Source organism: Pseudomassariella vexata (assembly GCF_002105095.1).
Source record: "Pseudomassariella vexata strain CBS 129021 chromosome Unknown BCR38scaffold_28, whole genome shotgun sequence".
NCBI lineage: Eukaryota > Fungi > Ascomycota > Sordariomycetes > Amphisphaeriales > Pseudomassariaceae > Pseudomassariella > Pseudomassariella vexata.
The window spans coordinates 39,232-55,831 of record NW_024467983.1 but is presented as its reverse complement, the minus strand read 5'-3'; the positions used below and the strand labels follow the sequence as shown (position 1 = coordinate 55,831).

Sequence of the window (16,600 nt, the reverse complement as noted above, 5' to 3'; positions counted from 1 at the left end):
GTTCGGCTGCTAACCACTATCCAACGGCTGGTGAAGACGACCGATGAGAGTGGAGGAAACAGACAACCTCCACGACGGAGGTGTGCCCAGAGGATGACTTACGTGGTTCAGCATCCGACCTCAACGCATGCACTATTTGTCTTGGCCCAATCCTTCGGAACCAGATCGAATGAAAACCTTCCTCTTGAGTCACTGTCCTTTTCGGACTCAATTTCATCTCCTGTCGCGTGGATGCACCCCGAACTGCCCATAGGCTTGCAAAGGTGATTATTCGGTCTCCCCTGCTCCGAGTCTTCACGGCCCACTCTTCGGCCCTTCACGGGGTATATTGATGGCAACGATCTTCTTACATATTCCGAGGTCACACTGAGATTATTTTCATGTAATTCTAATCATAACCAGATCTTATTATAGTTGATTATCCTTGCTGGCAAGCTAAGAATCAGCAAGATGGTCGTGACAAGCGAACCCGTCAAACTAACAGTCCAGCCTCCAACACAAATGAAGAATGGCGGAGTCGTCGTGACACAAACAGCTTTCAAGGAAGTCTCTGTCAATGGTAGTACCCAGCCTGCTCACGTACTGCACGCCATTGACAGCAGGACCGGGCAGTACTATGCGATCCCCATAGTCCACAACGCCATCAATGCCAACGACCTGAAGAAGGTCAAGGCTCCCAAGGATCCAAACCACCTTGCAGACCAGAACGAACATGGCCTACGAGTGTTCGACCCTGGCTTCTCCAACACAGCTGTCAGCGAAAGCAAGATCACTTACATGTAAACCAGTTCCCCTTTACTGATGAGAAATGGGCCTTTGAATATTGCTGACAAGTCTCGCAGCGATGGACAAGAGGGTACAATCCAGTACCGAGGGTATCCACTGCAGGATATCATCGGAAAGAAGAAGTTCATTGACGTGGCTCATCTTTTAATTTGGGGAAAGTGGCCCTCCACCGAGGAAGCACAGGGTTTCCAAGAGCGACTCAACCGAGTTCCTCTACTAGACTACCGCGTCTTTCACGTCATCCACTCGTTCCCCAAGGACGGTGCCATTGTCGGCATGCAGATCGCCGGGCTGTCTTGCCTGCAATCTCTCGACATGAGCGCCGTGCCAGCCCACACGGCCAAGGCCCTGTACATACGGAATCCCAAGCGCGTCGACGAGCAGATCGTCCGTGTTCTGGCGAGCCTGTCAATGATCACCGCCGCCTCCTACTGCCACCACGTCTCCATCGCGTTCAAACCCCCGCGGGCCGATCTTTCTCTCGTCGAGAACTTCCTGTTCATGTGCGGCTTCGTCGAGACGGACACCGGACTGCCGAGCTCCCGCCACGTCAACATCCTCGAGCGCCTGTGGGTGCTCGTAGCCGACCACGAGATGACGTGCTCGACGGCGGCGCTGCTCCAGACAGCGTCCTCCCTCCCGGATGTCATCTCCTGTCTCATCTCGGCGTTCGCCGCGGGCACGGGGCCGCTGCATGGCGGCGCCATCGAGGTGGCGTACAAGCACATCGGAGAGATCGGCTCGGTCGACAACATCCCCGCGCGCCTTGCCGCCGTCAAGAGCGGAAAGGACCGGCTCTACGGCTACGGCCACCGCGTCTACCGCGTGACGGACCCCCGGTTCACGTTCATCAGTGAGATCCTCGGCGAGCTCGCCGAGGAGATCGAAAAGGACCCCTTGCTCAAGGTGGCTCTCGCCCTCGACAAGGCTGCTGCCGAGGACGAGTATTTCATTTCCAGGAAACTGCGACCCAATGCCGATCTTTTCGCTGCATTCGTGTACAAGGCGCTGTGAGTAATCCCCCTTTCGCTAGTCAAGTGTGATTGATCGCTAATTGGAATACATCACCAGAGGCTTCCCTCCCGAGTTCATTTTGGCCATTTCGGCGGTATCCCGCTCACAAGGATTCTTGGCACACTGGAAGGAGGCCATGGGTAAGCACCATCTCATCTCTATCGAGATCCACGATGACAATGACTGGCAAGCTAATACGGCACATTGCCCTTTAAAGAAGGCTCGCCTCGTATCTGGCGTCCGAGCCAACTCTATACCGGCGATTTGTTTAAGAAAATGGACGAGTAATCAATGCACTTCTTCCAGGATTTCTGTTCCAATTAGATAGCTCTCTCGTACAAGGGAAATCGAAACTTGCATATGATAGCCTGCCTGACTCTCAGCTTCGCCCGAAACCCAACATGGCGTGACGTGATAATGCATTTTCCTGGTGTAAGCACCAGGAAGATGACAGTGTTCGGGACCCTTGATGCAGTGTGACAGTTTGCCAGCGCAAGAGATTCTTCGGTTTTGTAAATTCATTACTGTAATTGATATGTGCACGGCACCTGGCCTGCACAGCCTCTCGTTCATCCAAGAGTAGGGTTATTCCATCTCTGGCCGTCTTCGGAACTGGCGGGGCTTCGGCGCCGAGGACCGAAAGCGTCAGGCCACCAAGTAGACAATATTTGTGCTGGGCAAAGGACACAGGCTGGTTGGTTGCACGGATTGGGCCGTCGGTGCAAGGTTAGACCGATTGATCGGGGGAACTGAAGTTTGTCAATCCTCGTTCAATTCATCTAACCAAGGACAACTAAATGCTGCAGTCTCGCTTGTTTGGGACAGCGTTCGCATTCATCTCCATCATGGCTTTTCTGTTTTCGCCCATCATCAATCGCCTCAAGGTGCTTGGCGCTATTGGCCGAGGTCAGATCAAGAATATTCATGGCCAGAACACCAAGGTGATTCAGGGTACCCTGTTCACTGAAGACCTGCACTATCACCACCCTTCGGGCTACCTATTTGGGGCCTCGGAGCCAAATGAGGATAACAGAAACACATGGTTTCCACCGTTAGTGACCTAAAACGCCAGAGATGGAGCTGAGCTGATGCCTCTTGTCACATAGGTTGGAAATGATGTTGCTGGAAAAACTGCTCGGCGCCATCCTCAGTTACCTTGTAAGAAACTCGAGATTCAAAGAGCAACTCGTCGGAAGGACCCTGAGAAGCCACAAATTATGGTATGATGTTTGTTCGATGTCACCAACAATCGTGAAGCTTAATATTTTTCATCGCAATGACGTCAAGTCTGCGTTCCAGGTGCAGGGCTTACATGAAGGGACTAAATTGGGCAGAACCGGCAACTGAGCCACAATTAATTATTAGGCTGTGTCAGAGAACAGAATGCCATAGGCACCAGTGGGTGTCAGGACACTGAACGCAGGACACTGGTGGGCCGCCGGAGGGGTGTTTCGGACAAAAGACTCCCGAGTCATGATTACAATCTATGTGAAGCTTTGGGATGACGAGAGTCAAGATCCTTGGCATCGCCGACCCTGCTGTTATGCCGGGTCCAAGCGGCGGCCTAGCTATCTATATAAGGACCATCTCGAAGTAGGATAGGGAAGGAGTTGTCAGAGCCACAAGTGTCATCCGAGGCGGGCCGGCTTCCACCAGGTAGGAAGCCGTTTGTGGCGGCTAGAGAGCCGCTTGTGGCGAATGAGAGCCGTTGAAGCCGTTTGCAACGGATAGGGAATCGCTTGGTTGCAGATAAGGAGCCGCTGTCCAAGATATTGGCCGAAGTCGGAGGAACACAGACATACGGAAGCAAACATCCAGAATCCAAGAGAGAACCTCGGCTGGCTATAAGTAAGGAGTCGAGACGGAGGAAGATAGAGAGGGCAGAGATCAATGCATCACCGTGGGCACCCCTACCTGAGACCGCCAGTGACCACCCGGTATTACGTAGGAGGGACGCCCGTTACTCCCCATCACTCTGTACTATTGCCTTCGGCCTAGCCGTACCCTGACAGGCTGTGACTAGATTCGAATACCCTGTCGTCCTTCTACGACTCAGACACTTCAGCAGACGAAAATCAATGGATTCAAGACTTTCAGTCAAACGGCCCAAGGTACCGTCCGGAAAACTTCAGAGCAAGCAGCCAAAGGCTTAGTATTTTAGAACACTTCGCTATTGTGCTTCGTAGTTCCTACTATAAACCCTCTTGCCTACAATGGCCCTCTGTTCTTCGCCAGTTTCGGTCTTTCGTTCATGATAAGAGCGATTTTGAAGAGGTATTTTCCGTGCGAGGGAAAGACCTCCCGCTTAGGCTACTCAGCACGCGAAAGATCTCATCAATGAGTTATATATTTCTGGCGACTTCAGCAAACTTATTATTAGGGCCCGGGCTAGGTCTGGTCCTATCTTGGGTGGGATCACTGGATCATACGTCTCCAATCCGCAATCCTATGATCCAGGAGCGTGGATCGTGAATCGTGAATCCCGTATTCTCGATCTATGATCCATATCACTTGATCTGTGATGTACCTTCGTATCTGTTCGTCAAAACGTTTCTCATTTCCCGTCGGCTGTGCGAGCTTTCTCATCTTGTGTATCCACTTTGGCCTGCCATCGGTTCTGTTCCGTTAGGTTAGAACCGACTGTTCGTAACACCCTCTAAATATGCGTATCACCCCGCATCAGAATTTGAATAGCAAGACTCGCCCCAACATACATCCAATTGTAGTTGAACATGAAGATCTATAGTTAGGCGGCAACCAAAGCACGTCCTGACCTCCGCAAATAATCCAGTCTCCATGTATACCGTATTTATAGTTGGTGTTAGAATCATGTGGAGAACTTTTAACCAGAACTTTATACTTTGATGTAGAGTCCAGGAGAATATCACCGCGATCTGTAAAAAGACAGCGGCCGTCAGGCGAGAAGGCCACCGACCAGACAGCACCGCTGTGGCCCTCGAGCGTCTGGAGGCAGGCGCCGCTGCTGGCGTCCCAGAGCTTGACGGTCTTGTCGTAAGAGGCCGAGGCGAGCTGGCGGCCATCGGGCGAGAAGGCCACCGACAAGACACCACCTCTGTGGCCCTCGAGCGTCTGGAGGCAGGCGCCGCTGCTGGCGTCCCAGAGCTTGACGGTCATGTCGAAAGAGGCCGAGGCGAGCTGGCGGCCGTCGGGCGAGAAGGCCACCGAACAGACAACATCGCTGTGGCCCTCGAGCGTCTGGAGGCAGGCGCCGCTGCTGGCGTCCCAGAGCTTGACGGTTCTGTCGAAAGAGGCCGAGGCGAGCTGGCGGCCATCAGGCGAGAAGTCCACCGACCCGACAGCAACGCTGTGGCCCTCGAGCGTCTGGAGGCAGGCGCCGCTGCTGGCGTCCCAGAGCTTGACGGCCATGTCGCCAGAGGCCGAGGCGAGCTGACGGCCATGTCGCCAGAGGCCGAGGCGAGCTGGCGGCCATCAGGCGAGAAGGCCACCGACGAGACAGCAACGCTGTGGCCCTCGAGCGTCTGGAGGCAGGCGCCGCTGCTGGCGTCCCAGAGCTTGACGGTCCTGTCGAAAGAGGCCTAGGCGAGCTGGTGGCCATCGGGCGAGAAGGCCACCGACTCGACATCACCGCTGTGCCCCTCGAGCGTCTGGAGACATGCATTCCAATCCCTTTCTGGGGTCGGGTTTACGGAGATCCAGTCTGGCTTTTCTCGTCTGAAATGCTGTCGAGTCAAACTGCGAGTTGGGCAGAAAACAAGTGCTGAAGCGTATACCTGGAGAGGGGCGATCTCGATTATCCATCTATTCTGAAGGATAAACCAGTACGTATTGTAGACTAGTTCGACAATTGCGGGGTTATTCAGTTTCTGCCGAGATATTAGGAATATGGACAGAATCTGAAGTTGAGACGTAAAATATCAACTTACTCGAAGGAAAGTCTCCAGTTTTGTCATTGACGCTGCGGCTTCGGGTAGAGCCTTTAATAGACTCAGAGCTTCAAGCCAGTAAAGCAACTTCTCACCGAGAAAGGTTGAGAGTTGTGTGTCGCTCTCGCTGTGTATTGCGTTTGCGTCCCGGAGATGATCAGGCCAGTAAATACAGGAATAGCGTGCGATAGCTAGTGGATCTGGGTTGGGCGTCTTAACGTTTTCGATATAATATCCTGAATGTCGCAAGTCCTACATATCCCGACGGAGTATGCTAGACGCAAGCTGCAGAGATCGCGAGAAGATAGCGTGGTGTTTCTCGTATAAGCCAGGAGGAAACAGGAATGTGTCTCGGGAAAGGAAATCCCTGGCTGATTGGTGAACGATATAAACGAGGCTGTCTCGTATCGTGAGGAAGGACCCGCACATATCTGTGACTTTCGCCGGCGGTATTTCTTTAGATAAGCCAGACAGAACAGCCATTTCATCCAGGTGGAGCAGGCGGTAGGCAGTAATAACCGTTGAGAGAATACTTCGGCATAAGTCGGGTCGTTCGTACCGTAGCTGTTGAATTTGTCACATCATCCGACTGTACAATGGTTTCAGGCCGGGCGGTATGTCGTTTAACACTTTTAACACCTCCCAGCTATGTACTTCTTGTAGCATATCCAGAACTTCAACCTGCAGGTTTGGGTCGCTCTTGAACGCTTCTAGTTTGGAAACGTGATATTCAATATACGCATTGACGGCATGGGACACCTGTTCTGCGTTCTCCTTTAGCTCTAAGCTTAATCTTGCTCTGGACTCGGTAGGCTTTAGCATTCGGTCAATATCATCTCGGTAGCGACTGGACAAAATCCACTTGACTCGAGATGAAGAGCATGTCCGAACTATTAAATCGAGAAGCTGCGGCAGACCCGTCTCGCATTCATCAAGCGCGTCGACGAAAAAGTAAGCACTCTGTAGGCTTGAGTCTTGAAGGATGTCGGAAAGGATGTCGCAAAAGATCTTGGATAGGGCTACCCAGGCATTTGCATCCTCAAACAGCGATTTCCCTGCGTGATCATACTGCTTCTGTACATGCGAGATAAGAGACTGCTTCTGTGTAACGAGCATGTAGATCAGGCCGCGTAGTACCGCCGTCGCGTTGTTAATACGCAAGTCGGTGGCCTGGCAGAAGAAGAAGGACAGAACCCCAGCATCGGTATTTGACTCCAGCTCCTTCTCCATCTCTTCAACAATCCCACAGAGTAGCATTGTTTTTCCTTTGCTAGGATCGCCCTTGATCCAGAGCAGGCGGTGGTTTGGATCGTGTCGCCATTTCTGAAAGTCGGCATGGTCGAGGATCCAGCAGTACGACTCTTTCAGCAGGTACCCCTTTGCGTTTTGGATGCGACTCTTGTCATGGCGGGGGTCGGTCGATCGTAAGTCAGCGAGGCATTGACTATGTGGTATTTCTTTCCCTCATTAGCATTTGATTGTGCGTTGCGAATTAAGCGATCGTACCAAGAATTTGGTTTCCTTCAATGATGATATTCCCAGGCCCCACGTTCTGATTCCCGGTTCCAGAATGATATACTTGCGAAGCCGGCTCATGATGGCTATGTGGAGAAACGAGGGTCGGTGTTGCCTGTCGCTTTTTGGGTCTGCCTATGTAGGCGGGAGCTAGCTCATCGGACCCGAGTCTCTTGGATCTGCTGTCCATGTTGTGGTCTGGTTGATGAAGACACGGCACAGTCCAGATGGCAATACGTTCTTACGAGAAGAAAGCGTAAGGCTGAGGGATGCGCTAATGAAAACGGGATGTCGACCGCTATATTGGCCGACCTAACTATGAAAGTGACAGACTTATTTCCTCTATGTTTTCAATCAAATTGATAATTAAGAGGACAGACAAATCAGGAGCTCTTCACAATAACTATTATGGCTAGTTTCTTATACCAGCTGTTAGAAGTACTCGAAAACGATGCGCCGGGTCGCGATCGTTTGTACCTGATCTTAGCACTAAACCCTAAATTGAGTTCGATTTACTATGTAACATCCACCCTTATGTAACCCCACTTTCTTAGACGTGGTACTCATGCCTACTATGTAATGCGACGGTGACCACGATCTCGAGGAACTTGGTGAGAATACACTACTCAATGCGACTCTTTATCCACACGGCTTTGGCGCTCTATCATCAGCGTTAGCAGCGTATAAGAATCGTGCAGCAATGGGAGCGGCTCATACCGATTGCTTCTGCTCTAACTGTTTGAAGCACGCCCAGTGTTAACGACTAGGGACAATTGTGATTGATTGGTTTCTGTGTATCAGCTCTGTGTTCTCTTGAGTCCCGTCGTTCTCCGCACTTCATGGTGCCATGAATGGCCGGATCGGAGGTAAGGCCAGCCACTTTACCACAGGGGGCTGCTGACACCCAGATCTGCAGTGTATTTTGAATCCCGTTAGCGTGGGTCATCAGTGGAGCATAAAATCACCACTGAAGCCCTGTTTGAAGAAGTCATCCGGTACGTACCTATGGGAAGACTCACTTGTTGGTTTTATCGATACTTTGGATGAGTGCGAGGAATCATAAATACGGGACATGGTATCATTTCTAAGCGAGATCGCCGTCTCCACGGGAATCAGACTGCACATTTGTTTCGCAAGCAGGCACTACCCGCATATTACCGTCGAGAAGGCTCTTGACCTTGTACTTGAAAGCTAAAAAGAACATAGTCAGGATATAGCCAGCTACCCGAGCACCGCGTTACGTGTTGGTCACAGTAAACTTGCTGAGAAGATCCGTGCCGATCTCCAAGAAAAGGCATCTGGCGTCTTAACGTGAGTATTCCTGAAACCCAGTGTGCTACCAGGATTTATGATTGCTCTTTATGCATTAATAGATCATGCGAGTCTCAGAGGCGCGACTAGCATCACGTCCTCCAATACTAATCATCTTTGGCTCAAATGGACGCATATATATGTATGCCAGGATTAAGCGCTGGTCATTGTGCATTCGAAGCCGGCGTGTAAGGAACATTAAGACATCCCTATTAGGTACCACCTGGCTGACAGCTTCGACTCCCTCGTACTACGAGAAGTGGCCCTCGAGACATGCACTAATCATGAGGCGACCAGTGTTCTAGCATATTAAGAACTTCTTTAGACTCAGGTCGATATTAAGGTATGTAAAAATCGATTGTGAAGTATTTCAAGTTGAAAGATAGGAATAAACGCTTTAGATCAGAGGATGCTCTCAAGCCAGAATTGAATTCAGCAAACCGCAACTTAGACTACCCGTGCCACACCTCACTTATTTTGGACTCACTTAAGCTCATCAACAGATCCGATATAGGCCAGAAAGTGCAACGTGAAACTGTAGGCACTCAGTCGCTATCCTATTTAGTATATCCATCTATTATGGACTGCACCTGCTTACGTCAGAAGTGAGATGCGATGCCTCCTTTTTAGGAGACAGAATTATTCGTTTCAATCAACCCCAAAGCTTATAGATCAGCCCTTGAACCGCCAGATTACTAGTTGACTGGGTGACCACTAGCGAATCCCTGGTGTTTTATGTTTTTGCCATATATTTTACTTTTTCTTTCAAAGTCGTTTGCTAGATATTGCAAATATCTGTAGCTAGGTTTGGTCTTGCTAGAGGCCTTATCCCTAGTCCCAACGTTTTGTGGTAGACTTGGTTTCAGCCATGCATGGATATTGATCGTCCTTGTTATGCTGTGGTGCCCGGAACTAGATTTCTCCTGGTCTCTGCTAGCATAAATAGGCTGTAATTCTAGAACACACCATCTGTAGCTCGTTTATCTCCCCCCCATTCACCTCCGATCCTGTCATTACCACCCAGAAGCAGTCCATACATTTCCCAGGCTTTCCCAGACATGTCACGGCCTTGAACTTAGGCCTTCAGCCCTAGGCATCTGGCAAGGAGTCTAGTACTTACTTAGCCTGACAAGGTGTTTGCAAAAATAGAATCCTGCGCATCTATTAATATAGCTCTTGAGCTTTGGGCTTGATTCAGCCATAGGTGATGCGAGTGCGTATGGGGTGTGAATTGTTGTATTGGGAAAGGATGGCCAGATCAGCTATTCTGGCCTGGCAGAGCTCTTTTATAGCTCTTATCTATCTTATCTATAGCTATAGGGTAACCCCCCATGGGGTCACGTATCAATAGGATACCCTGAAGCATAGCCTTCTTGTCCTCACGGCCCGTGACAAGACAAGACATCCCGTCTAAAATTGGCTGTATCGCGTGGTATATACTGAGGTGAGTTATATCCTGTGAAAATTCTGGTCGATATATAAGAAAGTAATAGATTTCTTCAAGCGATTCGGAAGCGTTTGATACCGCGATATGTCGCGCCTGGGAGTACGGCGATGGTATACATTCGATTAACCAAGGGAAAGTTTGCAGTGTTATCAGCAGAATCCGGCTCGCCTGCAACAACGCCAACCTGTTTTACGCGTGATAGATATTGAAGATACGTTGACCGACTAACAGCTAGGCGGTAGGGAGGCGCTATTATAGACTCTAGCCGCCCCACTTCTAGAAACCGAAACCTGGGCGCCAATCACGAAAGAGGAAACTAGATTAACGCTTGGTATATATTAAGCCACTGGCTTCAAGTAATCGATCGCCCTGCTCGTCCATTTACCACCACACAATCATATACAGTTGATAGGACAAAGCTCTTGACAATCTTGCATCCTGGTCTCGCAAAGCCCTACAACTGGCGAAAACCGGTATGGAAGGATATATGGGTATTGTTCTCAAGAATGCAATAATTCGATTCAAACTTGGAAAGCATCTCAGCGAATCTGAGTCGACTGTTTAAACGAATTTGTAAACAGACAAGTTGATGCGAGTGCATATGGGGTGTGAATTGTCGTATTGGGAAAGGATGGCCAGGTCAGCTATTCTGGCCTGGCAGAGCTCTTTTATAGCTCTTATCTATCTTATCTCTAGCTATAGGGCAACCCCCATGGGGTCACGTATCACAAGTCTATAATTCTCAAGTTGAGAGCCATAAATTAGTGAGCAGCGTTATTCCTTATGATTCCTTGTATGTGTTACAAAGCTGTGACAAGGTTCCAAGTAAGAGAATGAGGCAACTCAATTGTCCCTAAAGATCCAAACACCATGTAAGCCTAAACCTACCGCTTTTAGTCTTTAATATGAACTATGTATGCCATAGTGGACGACGATAGTGTCTAGAGCAGTTCTGGCGAGCCCTCCGTAAGTCCGTCCCCCTTCCCATCACCCTGAACGCCTATTATGCCACATCTTATAAACCCAATAAGCGGCAGCAGACCCCAAAATCGTTCTATAAGCGACAAAAACCCCCACCGCCACATTGATGCGCTCATAATACCCAGCCAGCAACTTCGAACTCGCATCCTGTCGCTGCGACCCAACCGCCAACCCGCTAATCCCAACCTCATTCCGCTTTAGCTCCGACTTCGGCTCCATAACCGCGATGGCCTCCGTAGTAGCATCTACAGCCGTCTGACTAGCCAGCCTAGAACTCGGCCAAGTCCCCGCGCTAAGGTCGCCCGCATTATTCTGCCTCGACCCGCGCGTCAACATCCACACTAGTAGACGCAAATCAGGGGCAGTGAAAGTGGGATACCTCCACAAATCCACGGCATTGTGGGGGGGAAGCATGTCTAGTAAGTCAGCCAGGATACCCAAAGTGAGACCCCAGAGGAGCAACGGCTGCTGGTGCGTCAGGCCCTTTTTCTTTTCTTTAGGGGCGATGCCGAAGGCACCCTCGAGGAACATTTCGAGACGAGTTTCGCCTGTTGAGGGGATGAAGCCCGGTATGGAAGACGCAAAGATGCTCTCTGAGGGAGCTAGTCGGATGGCGGAGAAGACCATGCTGCCGATGAGAGTGCGGAGGAGAATGCCTGCCACGGGCCCGCCCTGCTTCACCATTCGACTTGAAGTGTCCACGTACTCCGAAGTTCGCAAGTTCGGAGAGAGCAGGGCTCGGATTGGAACCCAATGTGCGGATGCGACTTCGGTGGGCTGTGGCGACACCCTCGGGACGTCTTTGCTTGTGTACAGGAAGATGTACGGACACAATACCATCAAGGCCTCTCGTCGGCCGGTAGTTGCCACGACGCGTTCTGGTAGGTCGCCGACCGGAAGACAGTTTGGTGCGCGCAGATCGAGACCGACCTCCTCCCTGGTCTCGCGAATCGCGGCAGCAATATCGCTTTCATCATCGGCGTCTCGCCTGCCCCCTGGCAGTGCAATATGGCCAGACCACGAATCTCCCACCCTTCCGGCTCTCTTTATGAACAGCACCTCGGCATCTCCGTGCCGCACCCATTCCCGAGAAAAGAAGTCATCTAGCGACGATGCGGCCGAGTCTCGCGGCTCAATGTGAACAATGGAGCCATGGGCCTCGGGAACAGGACTGTAGGCAGGCCGAACGCGAATCACGACGGCGACACTAGCGCGCTTCTTACAGCCGTCTGGATTTGAAACGTGGGGACACGGATTGGAGACTAATTGGTTCAGGACATGGTGAAGAGTTGCCACAATCTCTCCAGAATGCTGGTCGGCCATGCTGATGTGGAGTACAGGAGGGAGTTTGGGCACAATCTCGAGTGCTTGGTAGCGTCGCTTCGAACTCGGGGATTTCGGGGGTCCGCGAGCCGCAGACGTCAGCCTCAAATGGGCACTTCCAGACCTTCTAAATACAGCGAACTTCTTTGCATGCAGTCGAGCCCAGAAGCGAATATACGTGCAAGTGGACAGCAAGGTTTGAATGATCTCAAGTGGCGCGATGACGTTACATTTCGGCCAGTCCCGCAGCTCCGCAGGATCTTCGACATTTTGGGTTGTGGCTTAGCGCTTTGAATTTCAGACCAATGAGTTGACGAGAGACAATGGTTCCAGCCAACGACGCTGGGATTCATGTTTGGCCAAATATTGACCCGTGTCGATCCATGTTGTGCTACTTAAATCACAAGATCTTCAATGACGTTGACTTTCTAGAATCATCACATGAATATATGCGAAACACACAGGCACGACATGCGCTCTACAGCGACAGTCTGTTACATGATGCCGCCTCGTGGCGCAGTACACGTACAACTATGTTCCATTCATACGTATCTCAAGCAAGCGCATATGCGAACTTCATAGAATCCATAGTGATACATACCAACGGCTTTTGAGCCAAAACCTGTGGGCTCCAGGTTTTGGCTCTCTTTTCGGTCAGTAGGACCTCGGTGAAAACGATTTCGCTCGCCAGCATCTAAACTACTTATTTATCGTCTCCATGCAGATAAAATTGGGTTGGGATCGTTGGTCGCAATGAAGTGCTATGGTTTGCTGGCATGGTACAGAAACTCATATAGTATAGTGGGAGAGCATGTGGTAACGGTCGTGAGTTCGGAGATGTACACGAGATGTGACTTGTCCGTCAACCGTAGTAGTCATTCGTGGCAGCTCGGTGTCGTAACAAAAGGAGGAGAGGGTAGATCTCCCCTCGAACCGGTTCGTGTCGTTGTAGGCGGGAAATGCGAAGCGTTGTCTCCAAAAGGATAGTTCGGGGTGTTTTCGAGAATGTCAAGTTCTCATCATTTCTTCCAATGCCAAGCTGATTGTTACCGATTATGGTCTGGGAGCTAAAACTGTCAGTTCATTGTTCCAATCATGTCGGGCGGACGCCATGGCCGAGTCCTTCTCCTAATTGCCACATCGGGATAGGGTGCGCATGTCGTTAGAATTTCGTGTAAGTGACGTTAGGAGCTTGCGTGTATGGAGCCCTGTCTAAATCTACGCAATCGATGCCCCATGTTTCAGGGTTTTGGCGGGTTCACCATCATGCGCTTCTGTCTTCATGGACAGCCGCTAACAGCTTGAGTTGCGGTTGTGGAGAGCAGGTTGAAGATCCGCAGTCATGGCGATAAAGATATCCGCCAAGGGACCCTGAGGGCTAGTTAAAAGACTGTGGCGAACCTAGGTGGTGGGGCGGCTTCAGTGTCCACTCCATACAGATCTCGAAAAGTCGCGAAACTTCTGGTAATCACCTGCGCGGGAGACACCATCAGCCATAAGGTGGCTTGATGTCGCGGGAGAGAGATGCACCGCAGAACCCATCTAGATCCCGAGTTCAAATACTTCGTACTGCCCCCAGTACCGCACATCGTCGTGTTACGTGAGGGAATGGCGTGATTCCTTCCGGTTTTTTTGCAGGTAGTGATATGGGACCGAAAAGCTGCATATTATCAGGCCCAGCCTTTGACGCGGCGTTGAGTTCTAGACCACGATCGAGAAAGGGGTCGTCGAAAAGCAATTTCCAATGCCAAAGGCGAACCCATATTTGAAAGTCCTGACACGATTGTAAACAGAGAGAAAAATTGCAACGATCGGTCGGCGGCCTCGAAGAAGTTGAAGCGACCCAAGGATATTCTTTCCCGGCCGGGCGCTAAACGCAGCCACAGGGCGCCCGCACCCAACCTATCAGCAATGTCGTGGAGCATTTGCTCCGAACAATATCCAAGTGCAGCACGTTGACTTTGCTAGAACTTGTTGAGAGGAACACATCTGACATTCGGTGATTTTTTTACGTGTCACAAAGCCCCGAGCCTGTCTTCCTTGTCGCCACACGATTTGTCGAATGAAGCCCTGAGAGAAACTTGCCGGTTTGGTGGCGAAATCACTCAGCTCGACTGTTGCTGCGAACAACCCACACCAACCCATTGCCGGAACAAAACCCCAGTCAATCCTCGAGTAAAGCCACACCAACAACTAATGTCAGCCACACTTCTCCAGTCCTGTTGCGGTACCATAGACGAAATCGTGCGTTGCTGTCGAACCTCTTTTCCCGGAGACTTTTTACAAGCTCATACTACTGCAACTCCGTTGCTTGTTTTGGATCCACGGCTTTAATGTGCACTGAGCACTATGCTGAATGCCCAGTCTGCGGGAAGCAATACCTTGTATACGTCGCGTTCTGTCGAAACTATCATCCCCCGCACACCCGTTGCCCATGGCAAATAAAAATTGAGAGAAACGTCATGGAGGAAGGGCGGTGTCCGAGTCCCGTCTGCCCATTCAGTCGTACAGGAGGATGCCAAGTCAGTTAATCGGAGGAAATGCTTTACCAAATCGACATAGCCCTGGGGGGAAAAGGAAAAGGAACGACAGGCCACGTAGCTCAGAGCTTCTCGTCAGCAGGGCTTACTTCAACGATCTGGTCAATGCCTTGGTATTCCGGGATGTCAAAATCGTACTTCTTCGCAATTGAAGGAGCAACAAAGCTATTGGTAAGTCAGCTGAAAGACAGCCGAAGCTGGACTACGGGGCTTACCGTCCACCAACGAAGTGTCGGCCTTTGAAGTACTTGACCAACGGCTTTGGTGCAGTCAAGCTAATCAGATACTCAGGATGGAACGAGCTTCCAAGGCCTGTTTTCGGCGGTCCATCTTCAATGTTCCAAGATGATGGAGCGTCCACGGAGGTAACGGGAAGGTTGGTCTCTTCCAAGGCCTTAATCACAGCCGGAAAAGGCTCGCGAACTTCGCCCGAGAAACTGAAACCTACTCGAGATCAGCTCTCAACCCGACGGTCCAACGGGCCACCGGTGATGCCAACCGAAAAGCGCATCCACTATGTGATCCGTGGACTTCAGAGCCTCGGGAAAGTCTTCGACAAAGGGAACATCGAGGTCCTCCAGTTGTTTGGCAAGTCGCTATACACAGAATGATCAGCCACGCTGTATCTGACGGGTTGGAAGTCCATGACGGAGTTAATGCACACGAATGCTATCGTGAACACCCGCTTGGAGGACTTTTCCGTTCAATTTTTGCCGTAGACACATTTCAAAGAGAACACAGACAATACAGATACTTCAACTTCCAATCAGACAACTCACCAAACGCGCCTATGTGGCACTGCAAATAAATATGGGCTCTCTGGAATAGACAATGAAACAAGAAGTGTAGTAGAGATGAGGAGTGACTTGGATCCCGTGTGCTTGAAGCTGGTAATTTGACGAAAACCGAGAATGGCCTTCTTACCTGGTAGAGATCATTCTTACTGCGCCTAGGGTAGTACACGGTTGGTTGGTAGCCATATTGTCGGAGATGACGAGCAGCAACAAGACCATCACCACCTTGTCACCATAATGAGCTTTCCTCTTCACAATTCATTCGGTTCTGGGACTGACCGTTGTTTCCGGGTCCGCAAGCAACGAGGACTCGGTGGCCTTTGTGGATGGGGTGAACACGGTACACTGCTCAGAAGTTAGATGTCACCAAGGCAAAGTTGAAGGAGTGATATAGATAAAGTAGAGAATGGGGCCGGTAGGCGCAGTTGCGTGCGTTGTCCGGCCTTTTCGAACCATGCCGTTGTTGACGCGGAAGGAGAATGGACCTGGGGGTGGGGAGAGGGGGGAGCCTTGGCAGACTCCATGCGAACATCACGGACGTACCAACCTGCGACACAGAAAGCCCAGCTAACTCCATGAGCTGGTCGATGGAGAATGCTCCAGTGCTCATGAGCTCCTTGTCCAGCGCTGCCGCCGCCTTGGCACCGAGAGTCTACATTGTCTTAGTGGAATCTCCAAATTTTATTATTTGGGATAACGAACGTACTTTGAGAGCCATTGATTGTTGATGAGTGAAGATGAAAATTCGCAAGACCAATCAATGTGTTTGCTGGAATGAATAATTTAAAAAAAATTCAGAAATGCAGTTACGGGGTTATCTAGAGCGTCGTTCGAATGAGAAGCGTTATTACGTAGATGTGTCTTTGATTAGGTGATGGATTGACATCACTCTTCAGTACCAGTTCTTTGACGATCACGCACCGGACCCCGCCCCGAAAGTTAGTTGTCGCTGTCCACGCTAGGGGACCAATGGTAGTCCTGTGA

At 50.7% G+C, this 16,600-nt stretch overlaps 6 protein-coding genes across 6 annotated transcripts; 3 read left to right on the top strand and 3 right to left on the bottom strand.

The window, feature by feature from the left end:
- Positions 1–501: 501 nt before the first annotated feature.
- On the top strand, positions 502–2,088 carry BCR38DRAFT_462024 (citrate synthase-like protein; the record flags this gene model as incomplete). The annotated part of the gene is made up of 4 exons (XM_040862597.1): positions 502–779; positions 843–1,796; positions 1,858–1,940; positions 2,018–2,088. The coding sequence occupies 4 exons, from the start codon at positions 502–504 to the stop codon at positions 2,086–2,088; spliced, it is 1,386 nt and encodes a 461-aa protein (XP_040709528.1).
- A 502-nt stretch (positions 2,089–2,590) lies between these two features.
- On the top strand, positions 2,591–3,256 carry BCR38DRAFT_452547 (uncharacterized protein; the record flags this gene model as incomplete). Its single annotated transcript, XM_040861533.1, has 1 exon — positions 2,591–3,256. A coding segment is annotated over exon 1 (262 nt), but the record flags the coding sequence as incomplete, so codon positions are not given.
- A 2,965-nt stretch (positions 3,257–6,221) lies between these two features.
- BCR38DRAFT_452535 (NACHT domain-containing protein) lies at positions 6,222–7,475 on the bottom strand. Its single transcript, XM_040861532.1, has 2 exons — positions 7,212–7,475; positions 6,222–7,162 (listed from the first exon to the last, which is right to left on the bottom strand). Exons 1-2 carry the CDS (start codon positions 7,408–7,410, stop codon positions 6,282–6,284), a joined length of 1,080 nt encoding a protein of 359 aa, XP_040709526.1. The 5' UTR covers positions 7,411–7,475; the 3' UTR covers positions 6,222–6,281.
- Positions 7,476–10,673: 3,198 nt separating this feature from the next.
- On the bottom strand, positions 10,674–12,547 carry BCR38DRAFT_452534 (NUDIX hydrolase domain-like protein). Its single transcript, XM_040861531.1, has one exon. The coding sequence runs from the start codon at positions 12,280–12,282 to the stop codon at positions 10,966–10,968; it is 1,317 nt and encodes a 438-aa protein (XP_040709525.1). The 5' UTR covers positions 12,283–12,547; the 3' UTR covers positions 10,674–10,965.
- A 2,068-nt stretch (positions 12,548–14,615) lies between these two features.
- BCR38DRAFT_357096 (uncharacterized protein) lies at positions 14,616–14,813 on the top strand (the record flags this gene model as incomplete). Its single annotated transcript, XM_040857077.1, has 1 exon — positions 14,616–14,813. One exon carries the CDS (start codon positions 14,616–14,618, stop codon positions 14,811–14,813), a length of 198 nt encoding a protein of 65 aa, XP_040709524.1.
- Positions 14,814–14,848: 35 nt separating this feature from the next.
- On the bottom strand, positions 14,849–16,579 carry BCR38DRAFT_125788 (YjeF N-terminal domain-containing protein). The gene is made up of 7 exons (XM_040853514.1): positions 16,323–16,579; positions 16,160–16,268; positions 15,896–15,961; positions 15,747–15,841; positions 15,322–15,418; positions 15,038–15,266; positions 14,849–14,987 (listed from the first exon to the last, which is right to left on the bottom strand). Exons 1-7 carry the CDS (start codon positions 16,332–16,334, stop codon positions 14,885–14,887), a joined length of 711 nt encoding a protein of 236 aa, XP_040709523.1. The 5' UTR covers positions 16,335–16,579; the 3' UTR covers positions 14,849–14,884.
- Positions 16,580–16,600: the final 21 nt, after the last annotated feature.